The sequence below is a fragment of the Manihot esculenta genome, chromosome 15 (assembly GCF_001659605.2).
Source record: "Manihot esculenta cultivar AM560-2 chromosome 15, M.esculenta_v8, whole genome shotgun sequence".
NCBI classification, from domain to species: domain Eukaryota; kingdom Viridiplantae; phylum Streptophyta; class Magnoliopsida; order Malpighiales; family Euphorbiaceae; genus Manihot; species Manihot esculenta.
Window position 1 is genome coordinate 1709447 of NC_035175.2, and position 20946 is coordinate 1730392.

The 20946-nt window shown below is 36.8% G+C and overlaps 3 protein-coding genes, 1 long non-coding RNA gene and 1 pseudogene across 8 annotated transcripts; 2 read left to right on the top strand and 3 right to left on the bottom strand.

Annotated features, from left to right (window-relative positions):
* Positions 1-1005: 1005 nt before the first annotated feature.
* LOC122721918 lies at positions 1006-2842 on the bottom strand. Of its 2 annotated transcripts, XR_006348707.1 has the most exons (3): positions 2410-2791; positions 2149-2301; positions 1006-1356 (listed from the first exon to the last, which is right to left on the bottom strand). It is a non-coding gene; the product is annotated as an uncharacterized LOC122721918 (long non-coding RNA). The 2 variants fall into 2 exon arrangements; XR_006348706.1 differs by having other exon boundaries at positions 2149-2842.
* Positions 2843-3896: 1054 nt separating this feature from the next.
* On the top strand, positions 3897-11326 carry LOC110602332. 3 transcript variants are annotated; one of them, XM_021739823.2, is made up of 15 exons: positions 3897-4088; positions 4196-4322; positions 5541-5622; positions 5953-6056; positions 6347-6473; positions 6746-6840; positions 7078-7201; positions 7993-8073; positions 8680-8778; positions 9124-9282; positions 9386-9446; positions 9549-9631; positions 10043-10087; positions 10338-10514; positions 10587-11326. In XM_021739823.2, the coding sequence occupies exons 2-15, from the start codon at positions 4285-4287 to the stop codon at positions 11067-11069; spliced, it is 1758 nt and encodes a 585-aa protein (XP_021595515.1). In that variant the 5' UTR covers positions 3897-4088; positions 4196-4284; the 3' UTR covers positions 11070-11326. The 3 variants fall into 3 exon arrangements, with proteins under 3 accessions (XP_021595515.1, XP_021595516.1, XP_021595517.1); XM_021739824.2 differs by having other exon boundaries at positions 4209-4322; XM_021739825.2 differs by lacking the exon at positions 10043-10087 and having other exon boundaries at positions 3897-4322.
* A 144-nt stretch (positions 11327-11470) lies between these two features.
* LOC110602333 (pyruvate decarboxylase 2-like) lies at positions 11471-13104 on the bottom strand. Its single transcript, XM_021739826.2, has 3 exons — positions 13082-13104; positions 12058-12175; positions 11471-11965 (listed from the first exon to the last, which is right to left on the bottom strand). Exons 1-3 carry the CDS (start codon positions 13099-13101, stop codon positions 11843-11845), a joined length of 261 nt encoding a protein of 86 aa, XP_021595518.2. The 5' UTR covers positions 13102-13104; the 3' UTR covers positions 11471-11842.
* On the bottom strand, positions 13092-16254 carry LOC110602331. Of its 2 annotated transcripts, none has more exons than XM_043951082.1 (3): positions 16064-16254; positions 13710-15795; positions 13092-13575 (listed from the first exon to the last, which is right to left on the bottom strand). In XM_043951082.1, the coding sequence occupies exons 2-3, from the start codon at positions 15774-15776 to the stop codon at positions 13138-13140; spliced, it is 2505 nt and encodes an 834-aa protein (XP_043807017.1). In that variant the 5' UTR covers positions 15777-15795; positions 16064-16254; the 3' UTR covers positions 13092-13137. The 2 variants fall into 2 exon arrangements, with proteins under 2 accessions (XP_043807017.1, XP_043807018.1); XM_043951083.1 differs by lacking the exon at positions 16064-16254 and adding an exon at positions 15900-16042.
* A 914-nt stretch (positions 16255-17168) lies between these two features.
* LOC110602335 lies at positions 17169-20864 on the top strand (annotated as a pseudogene).
* The last annotated feature ends 82 nt before the right edge of the window (positions 20865-20946 follow it).

Sequence of the window (20946 nt, forward strand, 5' to 3'; positions counted from 1 at the left end):
TAAAATAATAATTTAATAAAATATATTATAAAAAAATTTATTATTAAAAAATATAATATAAATAAAATCCTTGAATTAATATAATATATAAATAATATATTAATTAATTTATATTATTATAATATTTTAATAAATAAAAAAAATTAAATCATAGGCAGAGGCATCTGTGAGTGATGCCATGCTATTTTTAAAAATAAAAATAATAATAAATAATGACTTGGTGAGGAAATGATTTTATTTTTTTCATTTTTTAAATTATTAATATATTATAATAATATATTTATATTATATTAAACTAATTATATTATTTATATTATATTTTTATAATAATAAATATTTTTATAATTTTAATATATTAATATTTAATAAATTTTATTATTAATATTTAAATAAAAAATTACTGATATTATATAATTTCATGATCATAAAATTAATATTATGTTGCAATTAATTATATAAAATTCATTACAGATGCCAACTACCCCACAAAGCAGGGAGAAAATGATGAAGAAACCTGTTGGCATCTTGGGAAGTATATTGGAAATATGCTAGCAGGAATTCATTACAGGACTTGTTAATAGCTGCTTGTTGCTGATAAACTAAAAAATTCTGTGTGCAGATATCTGAATTTACCCGTTTCTGGAGTTCTTTTAATCCCATGATTTACAGCTACTATAATGATGAAATGCAGGGCAATATTGATAATTGAAAGCAAGAAGGCTGCTGATTTGGATGCTCCTGAAGCCGTGGCCATTTTGGGAATTTGGAGACAATGGCAAGCGGACAGGACTATTTATTCTGCGTCTCCCTTAATGATTTGGAGGAGAACTATATATATGCAAAGGAGTTCTTCTGTTCCTGACTACAAGTTATGAAGAGGGTGATCCTGCCACATTTTTATGCATAATTTTTGTTAATGGACTATTGGACTTTCTTAATTTGCAAGAAATATCTTTAATTCCTTATCGTTACTGGACTTGCCTCACTGAAGAGGAAGGAATCAAATGAAGCCTTGAATCTGGGTCCCTGGATCACTTTTTTCTGGAATATTTGGCTCTGCGGACAGTGAAGGAATAAAGTTACAGGTATTAATTAAGGGAAATTTATTTAGAAAGACTACTAAACAGCCTACTCACACCGGTTCCTTATTTTACAAAGATTCTCTATCCTATTGATAGTGCCTGATTTAGACTCACGGCAAACACTTTAAAATCTGGCAGCGTTTTAGCTGTTCCTTTCTCGTTCTGCTCTCCATATCTTTGCTGTCACGGGACTTGCAGGTACAGAATTCTTCAGTATTCTCATCTGCCATGGGGAAGAGGGTGTCAAGATTGTGCCATTTTGACCTACTCCTTGCTGGAAAATTAGAACAAATATAAACAAGAACTTAAAAACTGAAGAATTCAGAACACAATAGATTAACGTTTAATAAAGAAAGATGAATCAAAGCAGAGAAAATTTTGTTAGCACATTCCAAAAGATCAAGGTGGATCGACCACAAAACACAGCGAGAGCTAACCAACCAACTCTATATTTGCTTCCCCTTCTCTCTCTCTCTTTGACATATTTCTGCAGAATTCTTTTAGGAAAATTGCAAGTATAAATTCCTTAAACCTGCTTCTCTGCTATGAAATTCTGTTTCTCTGGCTATAACACAGGCCACAATATGGTATTTTCACCTGCTTAGCCCAGTTCCGCTCTGTTTCAAGCAATTAAAAGGTTTTCAAAGTTATTGAAACTGTTCCTAGCTGCCATTTGACCAGACCAAGTATCAGTAGGCACTGTGTTGTGGTCTCAATGATCAAGGGTTATTATCTATGGGCAACATATCCTGCACGCTAGTTGTATTTAAACTCTTTTCATACTGATTATGTAACATAGCAGAAAGAGAAGCTCCAATTGCATAACTCATAATAACGTGGAAGAAATATATGGCAAAAAAGATAAAGCGAGTCCAGCATGTTGACTCGGATGGCCATAGTCTACGGATTATGTTGGATTATCCGCTATCCGCCTACCGTGCCTCTTGTGGACCAGGTGAATTAATGGCATTAAAGTACATCTCTTCCTTAAATGACCAAAAGGTCGCAGATTGATTATGATGTTCCTATTCCCCAACTAGAAGTTGCTGTAGAAATATGATCATACCTTTGTTACAGGGTAAATCTCTTTGAGCTCCACTTTTACCAGAATCTACATAAAGGAAAAACAGAAAACAAAGTAATATGGGTTGGAGCTTCATTATGCCAGCTCTCCATTCTCCCCTCCATCTTCAATTTAAAGATCTCTAGTGTCCCAATGCTGTGCAAAGAGGGTGTCTATAATTGTTGCTTTAGTCAAAACCCATATGGCCATTTTCTTTATGGCAAAGCACTCAAGGAGTGAAAGAGACATGCGCAAAGAACTTACCTGGAAGGATCTGAAAAGGCAAGAAGAGCAAAAAGAATGTGAGTCTTGCAGGACTTGCCTCAGAGATTGTTAATTTGAATACTTACAGTTGAAAGTTGAGATATCAGAATGCTTGAAAGTAAAAGTGAGATTTCCAAGTCAAATAGACTGTCTATGTTTAATTAAGTTTCAGCCACAAGGTTTGCTTTATGGAATAATGGGAAGCTCAAACTGGCTTTTCATAATATTAGCTTAGTTGACTTCCAATAAAAGAATATTTTAGTATCCAAAAAAAGGAAGAACTCATAATTGGAAAGGTAATTAACTGTGAAAAAAGCAAAGTAAAAATGAATTGTTGCTTTATTGCAGGTTTAGTTGTGTGGATGAATCAGAGGTTGAGCTGGCTGATGTTTGATGGAGGGTGATGATCCTGACATTTGTTTTAGCACATTTGGGACCACTGGATAAGGAAGGAGCCTTCTCAGTGAGCTTCATTGCACATAATTTAAATGTCAAGTTCATTATTTTTGTATTACTCATTTATTTCTAGTAATAAGATTACTAGCTTATATAAAAATGAATTTGTCAGATCTCTCTCATTATCATCAAGTGTAAGTTATTACTCCAAATGGCCAAATTCAATTGAACTTCCCAAAGAGATTGAACTAAGAAACAAACGTTTTGATACGAACACAACATCCAGGAACAGAAAAATACGTGTACATCAGATTCAAACCTTCTAACATCCAAGTAGTTTGTGTTAAACTATCATTTTTAAAACCCCAACTGCTTATTGGATTAGGTGGAAAATCTCATTCACTTCTTTTCAGGACATTATTGGTGTTGAACATCCTCAAAAACTCAACTGTGTTAAAAACCCACCAATTATAATTGAAGATCCAAATTGGGTTTGATTTTCAAGAATTCATAATAAGAGTTGAGGACCAAAAGCATTTGAGAATTGGCATGAGTTGTCTATAATCTTAGAAGCAACCTGAATGAATTTGTATGGTGGGTAATACTTCACATCATTGAATTAACCTTTCAATCATAACTTTTGTAAAGACCTTCGACGAAAAGTTGAGGCTATTTTTGAAACCCTTTTCCTACTTTCATTTGTAATCAAAATGAAGAGTCTCCTCAATCAAGTAGCCTTGCAGATTCTACCTTAGCTTTGGAACATTCATAGGCCTATGGATAATAACTATTTAATGCACTCTATTACCGAAAACTATAATTTTAATGAATAATACCTACTAATATAGAAAAAGAGAATTTTATTTTTTAACAAAGTGGATATTCAAATGGATAAAAAATGCTGAAAATACGGAAGAGTTGGGCCGAAGCCCAATGAAATCTTGGACTGCCTTGAAGTCGTCCACACACTTGCAAGGCCTAAAAGCAAAGTTCTATATTCGCACGTGTGAGGACTGAGGAGAGCCATCGAAATTGAGGCCTTTTTTTCTTTTTTTTTTTTGACCTTTTATTTTAACTCCCTCGTTGGGTTTAGAGCGAAGGAAAGGAACAACTCCCAAATGGAATTATGGAAACCACTTGCGACAAGAAAAACCAAAAACAATAACTAGTTAAAATCACCTGCAGAGGACGGTCCCTTGGCTGCTTCTTCTCCTCCTCCTTTTTTATCTTCTTCCTCTTTCTCTGTCTGATAAAATCTGCTGCAGATGCACAGAGCTTGCAGAGTAACTTCGCTTCTCTGTTCCCTTGTTTTGTACTTCCGTTCTGTCTCTTTTCACTATTTTTAATATTCTATAGCCTCTATTTTTTATTACTTTATTTACTAAACTAGCGAAATAGAACAGCTAAGAAAGAGTGGATAAACGTGAGACAAACCAGGGGAAGAAGGGATCAAATCAAATTTGATCGTTATCTATCTCTATGGAGCAGCTTGTCAACTTTATAATACGTCCTCCGAGGTAAGCAATTTCCTCACTTTTCAATTCTCTTTTTGTATGCTTGTTTGTATTTTTTTTTTCTGCTTTTCTTTTTGGGTTCAGATTTATAGTTGGGATTTTCGAGTCTGTTGGGTTCCTTAGCAGTAGGAATAGAATTTGAACCTCGGTTATCTGTCATCTGGGTTGAAATAAAATTTGATACCCTTTCCTTAATGAGCTTAATTTTGAATGCAGAGATTCAAATTTGATTTGATTTTTATTTTACTTGGATCGGTTTCTTAGCCCCCAAAGGGTGTATTAGTTTGGACTTGTTACCGCTTTCCATATTTCTTTCTTAGTTGATTCGTTAAGAATTCAAGATCTCTATCTGCGTTTACGGTTACTTAGCACTCATGATATTCTTGTGCAAATTTCTTATGTTGGTTTGTTGATTTTCTCCTCTTAAAAGTTCTTTATGGAGAAGCTTTTAATGTTCTATATAGGTTTTGATGTTGTTATGTAATTGTAGTTCTCAATCATATTTACATTACTTAGTGGAAATCCTTTGTTTTGTTCTCACATGCTGTTGAAATCTTAGTTTCAAAAAAAAAATGCTGTTGAAATTTTCTATATTCTTCTCTTTCGGCTATTTATTTAGGTGTTGAAATTCAATAGGAGTTTTGATAAGGTCAGCATGTGACGCTCAGGACTTCCTTTCTGTACTTCTATTGGCTTTGTTTTTGCACTTTTTAATGTGATGCAGTGATACTCAAAGCCTGAAAAAGTTTATATTCTAACGGTTCTGAATGGTATAGATGGCTTTCTAAAAATGTGTTTGATTAATTGAAAAAACTTTCTGTCTCTGAACCATGGATTTGAAGTCAAGACTCTCATTATTAGGAGTAAGCTGGGTCCACAAGTCAAGTTTTCTAGTCCACAAAATTGTTCAGTCAGATACCTATATTTATAAGTAGATATGCATTAGATAGCCAAAAGAAATGCTATGCTTTGGGATGCAAGTATGTTTATGATTCTTGTTATCTAATTTTAATTTGTACAAGAAATAGTTTGCTGCCATAGAATAATCAGAGTTCTTGAACACTTCAAATTTAAACAGTTATAATTTTGATGTATTTGATGTGATGCACTTTGGTATTAAGATTGAATGAGATAGGTATGAAGGAAATTTTAACTACGTTGATTTATTTATTTGTTCTCTTGTATCTTTTAATACTATTTACCTTTTTTTGAACACTGCAGGGCTGAGTACAACCCAAAACATGACTTACTGGACCAAGAGTTTATGCTGAAAGGGAAATGGTATCAGAGAAAAGATTTGGAGGTAAATCAGCAGACTACTTGTATATATTCACATTATTAGTTTTTCTCTTTCCTTTTTAATGAATAATCTCATTGGCAATGTCATGGTGGTAAACTATAACTGAAGAATTCTCCACTTATCAAAACTTTCTCATGAATATTTTGTAAATAACCTTGTTCACATCAACTTGATTTTTTTTATTATGCTTCTGACTGTACTTAGAAATGATGGTTTTTAATTTTGCTTTTTGTTCCTTTCTTTTTTCACCAGTGAAATCCTCTATACCTTTTTGGAAACTTGATTTTTTAAACGGATATTCAGCTCATTATAGGCATTTTGAATATTCTGCAGATTAAAAATAGCCGGGGAGATATCCTTCAATGCAGTCATTACATGCCCATTGTTAGTCCTGAAGGAAAGCCACTGCCATGCGTAATATATTGTCATGGAAACAGGTATCTGAGAGTTGTTGATTGGAAAGCACGTTGTTGTTTGTTAGCATTTGCTAATATTCTAACAGGCACTTTTAGTTTGCACCTTGTCTTCAAAAATCAATGACTTTTATCTATCTAGACGAATAATAGTTTTCTACTGCTGTCAGTAAGTTGGCATCAACAATAGAGTAGGTGAAAGTGGGTTCAGTCCTAGTGACACAGTTCATATGCAAATGATCATTCAAGTTGTTCCCACAATTTGTTGTTAAATTAATGGTATATGATTGGCAGTATGTCTGTGTTTTTGGCAGTGGGTGCAGGGCTGATGCAAGTGAGGCTGCTATTATACTGCTGCCTTCAAATATTACAGTTTTTGCTCTTGATTTCTCGGGATCTGGAATTTCTGGAGGAGAGCACGTGACTCTGGGGTGGAATGAAGTAAGTGCCTGACCATCTTGTCACATATGTTATATATCTGATAAATGAAGCAGGATGTTCATCATTGAATCACATCTTCCAAATAGATTGGTTTCCAACCTCTCTCTCCCTTTCTAATAGCATATTTAGAATTATGTTTGTATTTCTCCGATAAAAGCTTTATAAAGTTCATGTTCTAGTACACTTCATATCACATTTTTTTTCCTTTCAGAATTGATTATTGCTTCCTGTCATTATAAGTTTGTGTCTTACATTCCTTGGTTGCTTTCCAGAAAGATGACCTCAGGACCGTGGTTGAATATTTGCGGCAAGATGGAAATGTCTCTTTGATTGGCTTATGGGGCCGTTCAATGGGTGCTGTCACCAGGTTGTCTTCATTAGCATATCTAAAACTTTGAACACAGAGGGGACTGCTTGTTTTTCTTTCTTAAGCTTTTGGAACACCTTGATAGGAAATTTCATTGCACTCTACATTATTTCTTTCTTTATTTATTCAAATCAAAAGACTTTTACTTTGCTTTTTGCCCTGTGTACTCCTTTCTTTTTGCTATCCTGTAATTGATGTCATGCATGATTTATTATTATTATTATTATTTTTTTGCAGCCTGATGTATGGAGCTGAAGATCCCTCGATTGCAGGAATGGTTCTTGACAGTCCCTTTTCTGATTTGGTTGACCTGATGATGGAACTTGTGGATACGTATAAATTCCGTTTTCCCAAATTCACTGTAAGTAGCGTATTTGCTCACATGGACAACAAGTGTTTTTTATTTATGGAGTTTGTTATGATAAGAAGACTTGAAGGATGTACAAAGTTATGGAACTGAAAAGTTAATGGTTTGTAACTGATCCTTATGATCACTTCCCATGCAGTTGCTGTGTCTATGAGCTGTAACTTTGTTATGCATACTTGAGCTCACTGATAACATTATCCATTTATGTTTTCAAGTTGTTTGGACTTGGAAGGCAAATTGGTGACATTAGGCTCCTCATTTGATGGTTTAAATGGTTTTTTAATCAAAGGCTGGCTTATAGTCTTCAGGTGATTGGGTTTGGTTGTCTCATGAAGTGTCAGCATGAACTCAAAACCCAATACAACCTCCTTGCTCATTCATCAAGCCCAATAAATACTGGAGGTATGAGGATTAGGACACTTAGCAGTTGAAGTTTAAGTTGGTAAGGAATAGGTGGAGAAAGAAAATATAAAGTGGATCTTAGGTGCTTTGCTCTGGGAGCTGAGATACTTCTTTGGATAATTGCAGTTGTGAATAATATTCAGAGTATGCTCGTTAGCCATCTTGTTGTCTTCAAAATTTTGAATTTGATCTTTCACCCAAGTGATAGTGGCCTTTGTTTATTGTTGCCCCGAATAGAAACTCAGCCACAATCTTTTAGACTGTTTACATATATTTAATAATTGATGACAACTGATGAGTGTCTCTGATTTTGTTTTAGAACATTCAAGTCATAGCTCTTGTGTGGTCCTATGACCTTGACTCTCTTTTTTTACCTGTTCTAGGTGAAGTTTGCAATTCAATATATGCGGAAAGCTGTCCAGAGAAAGGCAAAGTTTGACATTATGGATCTGAACACTATCAAGGTTTTATTCTTCTTATCTGTTCATATATCTGATTATTGTTTTGTTATAAATAACTTACTAATACATATTTCTGAGACTTACTATGAGTTGGAATTTAATTAGTAAAACTTTATATAATCTACCAAAGCATTTGGATGGTATCCATATCAGTTCTCTTTTCCAGTGAATCTGATAATTGCCAGTTCTTTCAAAGAAGCTTATTACGGTACTATATGCGTAACTGCCAATCTAGTAAAGGTCCCAAGAGGCTATGTTAGTTATTCATACATTCATACCTAAATTAATTTTTATTAAAGTCTCTAGTTTGTATGTTGTGCCACTGAGTGGAATATGCAGTTAAGATGTCAGTTCAGCAACAAAATAATCATAAGTTATTCAGTTTTTGTATCTTCTAACAAGACAATGAGATGACTTCTTTGATGTGTCAAGAAGCATAAGAGCCCTCTTAACTGATTCTGGAAGACTTTATACACATACTTTAAAAGGCTCAAAAAAGTAGTAATATATTTGTTGGGTAATAATAATTCTGCAAGTCTTTTTTGGTGCAGTTTTATCATTTTACCTATTATTCCAGGAAATTACTCCATTAATAAATTTGCATTGCAGGTGGCTAAGTCTTGCTTTGTCCCAGCTCTATTCGGGCATGCCATTGACGATGATTTTATACAGCCTCATCATTCAGATCGCATATATGAAGCCTATGTGGTAAGTTCTGTTCTTGTTAATGAGGAGCACTTGAAGCAATATGTGTATGCATAATCTCTCTATTTCTCTCTTCTTCTTTCTTTTTTCCTTCCTTAGGGTGATAGTCCTGCCAAAGTTTGACATATTTGCCTTATATTTATCTTAAAAATTTAGGGTGTATTATCTGGTTATTTTAATTTTAGGTAATGGTTCTGCAAAGTTTGTGAATACCCCTTTTGTGTGCCATTTCTTTCTTGTGGTTTGACACTTTTGCATATAGTTTGTTGGTATATAACTGTCTATTGCCTTGCAGTTTCTCTGTTTCATACTCTATTGCACTTGTTTTCTGCCACATGAATTTTGCAGGGAGATAAGAATATTATAAAGTTTGAAGGAGATCACAATTCTCCACGCCCACAGTTCTACTTTGATTCCATAAATATTTTTTTCCACAATGTTTTGCATCCTCCAGAGGATGAGGTTGGGGGAACATATTTTGACACAATGCTTGATAACTTTGGTAAGGTAAATTGAACAAAACTCCATCTGGCTGTTGGCCCTGATTTTATCAGAAGAACCAGATTCAATCCACTAAAATTTGCCAATTTGTTGATTGTTTTACCTTCAGGGTAGTTGGAGCACTGTGCATGAAGTAGGCAATAACCTGGAATTTACAGTTGTTTCTAAAGGCATGACTCATTATGTTGTGACCTTTTAACTTCACAATATTAATTTCCATCTTCCTTTGATTCGGCACTCTTTTATTGATTCTCCTATTGATTGATTATCAGTTGCAGAACCATCAACAAGCAATGGAGAAGATGCCCATTCCCTTGAACAAGTTCGTCCCAAACGACCGATGAGTCGAACAGAGGTCCATTATTACTTTTTATGCTTTTTGCTTGAATATGAGAAAGGCACTCAGCATGAGAAGTTGAAGATATGTGACATTTGTTTAGACTAAATGCATCAAATGCGTAAATTTGGCCTTTAGAGTTGTTTGATTTATACAAAATTTGGATGTATATAATGGCTCTTATGATCTCTCTCATCCTACCTCCCCAACCTAAGGTATGCATGCAACTGTGGGAGGGAACTAGATAAGAATGAACAGAGTAAGAGAACTTGAGAGCCATTTTAATAATTGCTCCTGTTGCATGGTAAAGAAGTAGTTTCAGGAATTAGGTTCAGTTCATTAACCTGAAAAGAAATTAACACTTCGGTTATTTAGCTGTATTGTGTTGTGTGTTACATTAGATTGAAGAGCTTCTTTGACTCTGTTCAGGTTCCATCTGATATTCCTTCTGAGGGCAAACAATCTGAAGTTGAGGTATCCTCTTGCCTTTTTGGCAATAGAGTAGACAACATTTGTAACAAATTTAACATATTACGTAGATGATTCATTTTAGGGAATATATGACCCCTAACAGCAATCCAAAATTCTTTCCCTCTCTTCAAAATTTCAGTCCTTGTTTTTATAAAATGTTTTGGTTCTCCCCATTCGGAAGATTATAAATAGGGGCTTGACAGGTTGCTGAGCACAACAGAGATGAATGACATGGCTTTTTTTTCCTCTGCAGGTTGGAGAAATCAATGACAATAATTTGGCATCATCATCCAAAATGATAAGCTTTGAATTATCCAATGGTCATCCCTATGGTCCCCATGTTCCAACCATGATGGATGATGATCAATATGTGGAGTATCAACTGGATGACTTGGCAGGTTTTCCATGTGATGTAGAGGAGGAAGAAAGGGTGAGTAATTTTACATGGAATCTGTGACATGATATTAACCCTCTCGAGACTCAAGTTATCTGCATTTTTCAGATGTTCATGGAAGCAGTGATTGCATCACTCAAGGACTTGGAGATGAGAAACCCTAATGCTGAAGAACAACAGCCTAGTATCAACCCGAAGTCCATGGAATCTTCACAAAGACAATATGTAGATGCATCTTCCATTGCAGAACATTGTGATTCCTTGAAGACGGTAGAGCAACATGAACTTTCAAAGATGGAACCCACTTCCTCTCCAGCAACCAACCTTGTAAATTCAGCAACAAAACACCCATCACCTGATCCGATTGTGTCATTCAGGGGGCCAGCATTTGACACCCCACCATCCATGACTGAATCAGGAAGCGCAAGCACTTCTACTCGTAGTGATACCTCAGGGAGCGGCCAGAGCTCAACAGATACTGACTTGTCAAGTAAAACAAAAGCCACCTTGACAGTAGAACGGAACCCAGCAAGCCACATTATTGATGGTTTGATGCGTCGTTGGGATTTCAGCTTGTTCCGAAATCGATGAAAATTAGATTTTTTTTTTTTTTTTTTTTGGGGGGGGGTGTTTCAACAGTGATGATTATTTGTTTTGTAATTAAGATAGCAGCAATGATTTAGTACTGTAAAATACACAAAACGGTAAGGAAAATAGGCTTATTGAATGCGTTTAAAGTTGATGGTGTTGGTTTTATTTGATACAAAATCATTTGTACTGTTCATTTGTGAAAATGTTAGTAGTTATTCTTCGACTCGCAATCAAGGAAAGAGAGTATTTGACTGCCATTTCTGTTTATTATTGTCTTTTGCTCCTGTGCTAGCAATTTGATTTGGTCTGCAATTTGCGTGCTGAAAGTTGTAAGGGCACGTTTTACGCTCTATCCGCAACCAATCAATAACCCGAACGGTCACACTGCAATCTCGCTGACAAACCCTCCGCTCTTCTTAGATTCTGTTCCAACCCCACGGCTGTTCTTGCTCTCAGAAACCGCAGTTCAAAGCGTGCTCTTCCTCCTGTTTCCCTCTTACACCATTGAAATGCCTCCGCTCCCTTCTCTTTACGGCGGGGATCTATGGTCACTTCCGCTCAAACGCAAGTCCAATTCATCAATCTATATATGAGGAGAACAAAACATGGAATGTAAACTGTCGTCTCCTTTGGCTTCTGCATAGGAAACCACGTGTTAATGATGGAACCATTGAAAATCTAGACCACGGGAAAACTACTGGCTATTGCTATTAGAAACGTCAAGAAAAAATGGACAGGTAAATCTTTCCCTTTATTTCTCATCTCTTTGAATGTTAGAATGACCCATTTGTGGGATCAATTGAAGTAACAGACACTGTGTATCCACCATTGTTGATCAGGAAAATGATGGACTTCTGTCCGCATCGCAGCATTGTCGACACATCTTGAGCAGTCACCTATGAGGCATTCACCAAAGAAGATACAAGCATGTAAGCAACTGTTTTCAGGGACTCAATTCAAGTCACAACAAAGATTCTTGATTATATACCTGAAAGCTACCATCACCAATGCAAGCAATCACTCGTTTCTCAGGCACAGCCTGTGCATATCCAAGAGTTGCCCCAACAGACCAACCGATTGATCCGTATTGCATTTGGAACTCATACCTGCAAATCCAAATTCATATACTTGGTTAAACTAATGAACCAAAAATGTTTGAGTCTAAACTTACATATAAGATTTTCTGCCTAGCGGAAGAGGGTAAGGCCAAGACGATTGCATTTGATGAGATGCGATCGAAAAGGCACATGAGGAGAAGTAGAGAGGAGTAGCTATTCCCACGGTATGAAAACAATATGGATAAATCAGCATTGTTTTATTATTTTTTGAAGACTAATTTGCTATATGCTTCTAAATTATAAAGACCAAACCATTGGAATGTGTGCAATTATATGAACTAATTGTGAATGAAAGGAAGAAGTACTGAACTACTTATGTATAGAGATTAATTTATCGGTTTCTTAGAATTAAAAGGATTAAATAGCTGGCTCTAAATTTAACAACAGGTCAAACACTTGCTTTAACAGAGGAAAGTAGAACAGTTGGTGCAGGCGAAGTGTCAAAGTGATTAGCTGAGATTCTTGGCGTTTGAACTAACATTTGAGTTTGTTGCTTGTCCTTGGCCCTTTTCAGAGAGGTAATAAATAGTTTATTTGTTATTATTGTTTAACTTGGAAGTTTTAAGTGTGTATTACTGCTTGAACTCATAATACGATTAGGATTATAAGATGAACACCATGTGAAACTCCAACAAGATAAACTCCAACTATAAATAGAATCCCTTGATAAGTATGGGAAAGCTACTCATTCTCCTGAATACTCTCTTATAACGAGATATTTAATTTAATCTTCACAGTGGAGCTTTCACTCGGTTTTTCAGAGAGAATGGCCATAATTCAGTAAGGAATAATTGAATTATTTGCATAATTATACTTACACCCATGTGATTATTACTTGAGAAAAAAAATTAAAAAAATAAAGAACTGTCCATAACTTAGCACACTCGTACTTACAAGGCCATAAGTTCAATCATTTGTGATTATTTATTGAGTACTGAAATGAAAAGTCACTATTCTGTTTCTGTTGCACGTTCCAGCAACTTCATTGCTGTTTCAATGAGTGAGTGAATAGTTATGCTGTGGCGACTCAGCCCAACTGTGCCAGAGAATATGTTGAAGCTTTCAAGTTCTGCTGTAGTTTCTAAAACATGTTCCAGCTCTTTCTCCAACCCCAGATCCCTGAGAATATTTACATTTTCTTTGTTTTCTCGCATCATCCAAATTGCCAATTCTATGACAAACCTCCGAATTCTTGGAACCTTAGTCGATGGATTTTCATGTTTTTTGAGGACCTGGACTATCCTGCTGGCTAGTTCAGCCTCTTTAATTCCTGTCCTTTTGAACATCATACTTGATTCTTGAGAACTCATGAATTTGAAAACTTCTGCAGCTAGCCCAACCATTACTTCTTGCAGTTTGTTTTCTTCCGACATAATTGCCTTGAGCACCTGCCACAGGGTAAAGTTGTTATTCTAAAGTATTCACATTTATTGTTCAAATAAATGGAAAGATGAAATTTTCTATAAATCATTTGGACTAGAATAGGCTTCTGAATTCTGATTTGATGCAGAAGAATACTTACTGTAGGCGCGGCAGCTGTGACTCCCTTTAAGTCGCTGAAGCAATCTGTACCACTGTAGGCACATAAGTTTCGTAGGATTCTTGCAGCATTCACACGAAGCAATGGATCCTCAAGAGCTTCAACAAGCCTTTCTAGCACCATCAATTTCAAAATACGATGGCAATTATTTCTGCTTTCTAAGGCCAACATGGCTAGAGCTTCTCCTGCAGCAATCCTTACATGATTTGGACTCTCAGGTGCTCCATATCTAAAGAAGATGTTGAATAACTCCTTAAGAATTCCACCTGTTCCCCCAATCCTCTCTGTTGCATCCGCTTCTAGAGCTAGATTGGTCAATATTTCTATGCTGAGTTTTTGCAGCATTGGTTGTTTCTCTCCATGTCGTAAGATATCTCTAATATTGCTGATGGTGAAAACTATCTCAGAAATCTCTCTTCGAAGGTGAGTACCTGTGGTACCCGTGGTGCTTGCCAACATCTTCACCACTTGCAGAGATCTTTTCACTGTCAAAATCTGAGAATGTGCAACATTTTCATCCTTCAGTATCCTCTCTCCAGTGTGTGTTAAATCGATAATTTTTGGTAGAAGGCCCCTTGTGTTACCAATCTTTCCACAATTATCATGGTCATGAGCTAGTTTTTTCAGGATGAGAAGTCCTAAATGATTGAATGTCCAGGATTCGTAATGTACTTGATCAGCGACAGTTGTCTTTTCGCCAATTTCATCAGCTGTGGTGCTTGAGCTTCTATTTGTTTGGAGTAGAGATGAGATTGATTCCAATGAACCTGGAATTCCTGCAACTCGTAGAGAGTTCTGCTTTTTTCCAGCTAGTTCAGATAGGGTCTCTGCAGCTGACCTCCTGATCACTTCTTCGTCTGGGTCTTTCCAATTCAACATCTCAACTAATCGTTCTATAACTGATATATTTGTCCCAATCTTCTGGAGGGTGTCATCAGAGAACCGCTCACTCATTGCAAATTGGCGAAGAATTTGAACTCCAATGAGCTGCTCATCAGGGGAATTTGAAGCCAAGAGATCCATAGCAAAAGTAACCAAGTCCATTTTCAGGCCATCAAAGATGCTTCCATTGACACACCTAGAGTAAGCATCATAGAAGAACCTTTTTATTGATATCATACCTGAAGGCCCCAATTCACACTCTCTGTTCACCTCCTCCAGTAGTTTACAATATATCACCTTCCACTCCCAGTAAGCTTTTTCCATGAGAAACAACAGAGCTTCTGACAAAGCCAAGGCATAGAAAATAGTCAGAGCAGCTTGTCTGTTCCTTTTGTCAGTATCCCCTTTCGCTATCTCACCATAGTTATGTTTAATGAGCTTCATTGATGATAAAACTACACAGGCTGTTGCAGATGCAAGCTGGAGCCAATAGAGAAGTTTACTAACATTTCTCGTGAGGAAAAACCATTGAGCGTACGGTAGGATGGGGACATCTGAGCTTGTCCATGTGCGAGTAGTCTTCCTTTGACAATCCCAATTCCTAGAGTTTGCTGCATCACAACTCCCCATCACTTCTCTACTATGTTGACTGCGCTTTCGAACTGGGGTAATCCGCCTGAAAAGTGATTTTAGAGCATCAACAACAAAGTGCGAGCTGGACCTCAATGCTCTGAAACTACTGATTCCAGCATCAGCAATTGACCAGGTGGCTTGGTGCTGCCATTCAAGCTCATGGCTTCTGCTGAATATTCGAGTTCCTTCAATTAATAATATAACGGTGATGAACCAGAAGTCTGTTGTATCTAAAGTTATTGCAAAACCGCCTAGAAGAACAACTGTTGCCCAGATAAACCCTAGGGTTCCCAGGCCAGTAGCTGACTTCTCAAAAACTGCAAGGCGAAGAGCAAAGAGGGTGAGTTTCTTCTCTGGAGCCCGTACTGACGTAGTTGATGTTGAAGCAGAATTGGCATTGCTGTCTCTCTTCTCTATACTACTCCTGGGCTCAAAAATGGTGGCACCTGAACCATAGGTTTCGCTGAGCCTGTGAAGCTCAACAACCTGCAGACAAATGCTACCATCTTCTCCTGCGGATTTGCCTGTCTCCATTTTGCTGGATTAGATCAGCCTGGAAAATGGACGAATGTTGAAATAAATCAATTAGCGTAGGTGAGTTTGGTAAAAGAATTTGCTTTGAAATGGAAAATAAAGTTTGATTGTGGTATTAGATACTTGCTGTTCTCTTTGATGTTGTGCAAGAGAAAACGAGCAAGTGTTGTTGATTATAAAGGGAAGATGAACTTAGGGAGCACGTTTATTATGTAGAAATGGGAAGTTGCTTCCCTTTCTCTGCTGCTTTTCCTGGAAAGTTTTGCTAAGCTTTGCTATTAACTTACCTGAAACTTGGGCGGCAAGGGTTGTCTTTGCTCTAATTATGAGTTATGGCTTGTGTGATTTAAAGTTAGTTTCCCTTCTACTGTTATTGTTGCTTGATGGATCCAACACAGCCAAAAAGCTTCTTTTAAAGCTAAAAGTAAAATTACTTTGCCTGATTTACCGCCTCTTTTTTGTGTCCACCAAACCTAAACGAACCCATGTTGGGGGAGAGACCAATAGACCATTACTAGCTAAACCAAATGTATAAAGGGTAAAAATGTCAAAATACACAAGTTGCCTGGACATTTCCATGTTCTTGGAGTATATCCTTAACTGCTATTGACTTTGATATCTTTATCATCCAACTAGCTTGCCCCTAATTAATGATCAAAGTTACTACTAATTCATGGTCTTCCACTTAGGGAAAACAAAATGGAGACCTGGTACTTATCACCACCTAATTATAATTCTTAATTGGGAATTAGGTTGCACCCCCTAAATAATTAAATCTGATTCAATGATTTCGTGTACCTTATTATTGTTAGCCTCAGAGTTAGTCAAGACTTTCTTCTCTTTTTTTTTTCTCTGAAGATAAATTAGTCAAGACTTTCTTGACGCGTTCCATCTTCTAGGCTGCTTTTACTGTTAAATATTTTATTCGAATTCTTGTCATGCTGAAATGTTGTCAAATGGGTAGGTTCTAACTTGAAGAAAAGGGTTGCACAGAGAGTTTCATTATGTCAAGTTAAAGGCTCAAATGGAACCCAAGTCTACCAATTATGCCTTTGACTACAAGAAATGTGATCTAGATATCATCTCTCCAACAATCATTTTGAGGTGTATGATTAGCTTTAGTGGCTTTATCTGTATGAGACTGTCTCCTTCGGCACCGCCACAAAATTATATGCCTTCACTTGCTGTTGCTGTTGCTGTTGCTGCTTAGAATGACGTTGCTTGCTGTTGCGTGTAGTCTTTACTATAACCAATTTCCTTTCCTTTATATTCTCTGATTTGATTTTTTATATTTAAAGAAATTAAATGGAGAGAGAGAGAGAGAGAGAGAGAGAGAGAGAGAGAGTAATAATTCTTCAAGCATTGGGATTGGGTGTACGGAAGCAGAATAAGACTACAAGACTTTATCTAGTGATTAATTATAAGGGAAGAAAGCTAATTCAGATTTGTCAAAGTGTTATTTTAAGGGAAGGAAGCCTCAGGTGGTGGCAAGTTATAACTGTCAAATGGAAACTGTTACTTGTTGGAACTGGATTAACTGATGCAAGCAATAGGTCGAATCTCGTGCATGATTCCAAACTGTTTCTTCTGTACCTCTTATTTCTCTCCTTCTCCTTCTCTCTCTCCACTTGTTACTGCCATTTTGTATTTCCAGACAAATCAGGAAAAGATCTAAAGAGTTGCTTATCCAACTTGTTTCTTGCCTTCTTTTGTGAAAAAGCAGCCCGCAGAAAGTGCAAAAATGAAATATATACAAACTTTCAGCCACTTCTTGGCCAGGCTAGTATATTTAAATTAAATTGAACTAGTGATCAGGTCCTCGTCATAGCTCACCATTCTGAAACTCAAACTATACAATTTATAATCCAATATGCATGACTCTTATTCATGAGAGATTGCATACCAGTATCAGCATCAGTATCATGGACTCAGCAAAGCGTGCTCATAATCCAAATTTCAGTATACTTCTGAGCTATGAGTAATAGTATAAACCTTAGCACATACTCTAACAGCTCATTTTTTATGTATCAGTTATATAAACAATAGTCCTTGCCATCAATCTATCATTTTATTCTCTTTCGCATTCCCCAATCAAAACCCCTCTCTGCCGCGCCTTCGCTTCCCTTTCTCCTCCTTCCTCCGCCCAAACCCAGATCCCATTTATCCCCTCCGTCTTTTCCCTAAATTACTCTCTTTAAACCCCAAATCCTGTTATCTCGGAAACCCTGATTCTCTACTGAACCCAAAAATTCTCACCCTTCCCCTGTAATTCTATAAAACCCAATTTAATTTTCCCATCGACAACTCTCAGATTATCAAATATACACTGCCCATTTTCCTCTTGTTTATGGGCACAATCAGAGCTAACACCCCAGACCTCTCCAAACCCACATCAACCTTTTCCTCCTATGTCCCAACCACTACTTCCACCTCTCGCGCTGAGACAGTAAATGGATCTCACGAGTTCAAAATCGGAGGCTACTCTATTTCGATGGGCATTGGAATTGGAAAGTTCATAGCATCAGATACGTTCATAGTCGGTGGGTACGCGTGGGCAATCTACTTTTACCCTGACGGAAAAAGTGCGGGAGATAACGCGGCCTATGTGTCCTTATTCATAGCCCTCGCTTGGCACTGACGTGAGGGCATTGTTTGAGCTCTCTCTGATGGATCAGAGTGGGAAAGAAAATCATAAGGTGCATACCCATTTCGGAAGGGCTCTTGAGAGTGGGCCTTACACGCTAAAATATGGCGGCAGCATGTGGTGAGTTTTTGTGATTCTTACATTACTTTCATTGTTCTCGAAAATGCGTTTTATTTTGTAAGGTACAAATGTGGCGATCGTTGCATAACGTGTAATAATCAATGTTAATTATGTATCTCTAGCTATAAATATATGTAAAATGAACTGACTTTATTTGCAGTAGCTTTCAACATGAGCGGATTTTAGTGGATGAAAGCACGCCTAATGTTGCTACTATAGCCTATTGGATGTTGCAGGGGTTATAAACGATTTTTCAAAAGAACTCAACTAGAGACATTGGACTATCTCAAAGATGACACCTTGGTAATTCGATGTTGTGTTGGTTTAGTAAAATCCCAGACTGAGAGACCAAAGACCTATACCATTGCAGTGCCACACTCTGATATCCTTCAGCATTTTGGGAAGCTTTTGGGAAGTGGAAAGGGAACTGATGTAAATTTTGAGGTTGACGGGGAAGTATATGCTGCTCACAAGTTGGCTCTTGCAGCGCGGTCGCCTGTGTTTAAGGCACAACTTTTTGGTCCAATGAAGGATCAAAACACTGAATGCATAAAAGTTGAAGACATGGAAGCTTCAGTTTTTAAGGTTCTCTCTCTCTCTCTCTCTCTCTCTCTCTCATGCAGACACGTGAACTGCAAAAACCGGTTAATGGGTCTTTGCTTACATTATATTGTTTACCTTTGCCATCTAACAATTGTTTCTGCAGCAATGCAATGGCTAAATAGATGAATACATAAATTGGCCTTGGATAAGTACAATGTAGGTTCCTTATTCTTTGTGACTAAAATACTTATCTTTCAAATTGAATTTGCTTTAATATGTCTTGGCATTTGATGGAACTTTTTATTTTTAGATTTTCCCAAGCATGCATTTTGGCAGGCGATAAATCAGGCAGGTCTTGTTATTGTTAAATTAGAGTCATGCGTGACATGTTGCCTCCCATTGACCTTTGCTGAAAATGGAATTGGAACAATTGAAGGAGCTGCTTTACTGGGGGTGGTTTAAGCAAGGAAATCTCCGTCGTACTCTCCTTGTGCCCTGCCATGCACGTTTAGGCCTTATCTTTTTCACTGACCATATACCCTTTTGAAGTTGGCAACGCTGATGTTCTCTTAACTGGATTTGACCAAGGATTGACAACTGCAATATTTTCAACTTATTACACCCTTGTTACAAGTTGAATAAATACAAATTTAACTGTTTTTTCTTCTGTGTGTGCATTTTTGCAGGCATTGCTCTATTTTATTTACTGGGATACCCTACCAGACGTGGAAAAGCTTTTTGGACTGAACTCTAAATGTGCTTCTACGCTTATGGCTCAGCATCTGCTTGCAGCAGCAGACCGTTATGCATTAGAGAGGCTCAGATTGCTCTGTGAGGCTGTACTCTGTGAAAATGTTGCCATAAACACTGTTGCAAAGACACTTGCTTTGGCAGAGCAGCATCAATGTCCACAACTAAAAGCTGTCTGTCTCAAATATATTGCACTGCCTGAAAATTTAGAAGGTAGACTTTCTTGCACATTTGATTTACATGTAAAAGCATATTTTAGAAATCGAGAGCAATTATTTATGTTTCTCATTTATCAAGCGGCTATCGTGGGATATATTTCCTTTTCTAGAGCTAGAGTGGTGACAAAAATATTGGTGCATTCTTTTCAGCTGTGATGCGGACAGATGGATTTGAATACTTAAGGGAAAGTTGTCCTTCTGTCATCACAGAACTTCTACAATCTGTGGCCAAAATTGGGGAAGGTTCTATCATCACTTGTGGACATGGAAATGAAAGCTTAGATGGGGACATGAATGGAAGACGAGTAACGCAAAGGTTAGGCTTATAAATTTTTGAGATTGTACTAACAGTTGAATATTCAACAGAAATTCATTTGTTAAATGTTGGATGACACCCATCAGGTCATTTCTGCGTGAATTGGAGGTGTAGCCATTTTGTGTTGATGAATGTTTAGCTATATATGCTGCGCACTCGCAGTGCAGGGCAGATTTCGCATGTGGGTTGTAGCTGAAGATATATTCCTGCAACTGTCAAGTCTATTTGACTTTTTGAGTTACCGTTATTGCAGCAACTATGAAAGCGCAACGCGTGCTTCTCTTTTTCTCTCTGTTATTCATTGCTCATTTACTTTTTATTTTCAGCTGTCGCTATTTTCAACTAAAGTATATTAAATTAAATAATTACTTGGCTGAGACATTTAAAGAAGCCACGTGGTACCTATTGAGTGGCCCAATTTATGACGTTCGTTGGACAGTCTGATTCCTGTACTGTACGGTGATGGATTCGAGTTCATGGAAATTCTTTTTTCTTAACATGATTTTTTTTTTGTTACAATGAACAATTAAATATAAATATAAAATATAAAATATAAATATATCTAATCAAATCAAATTA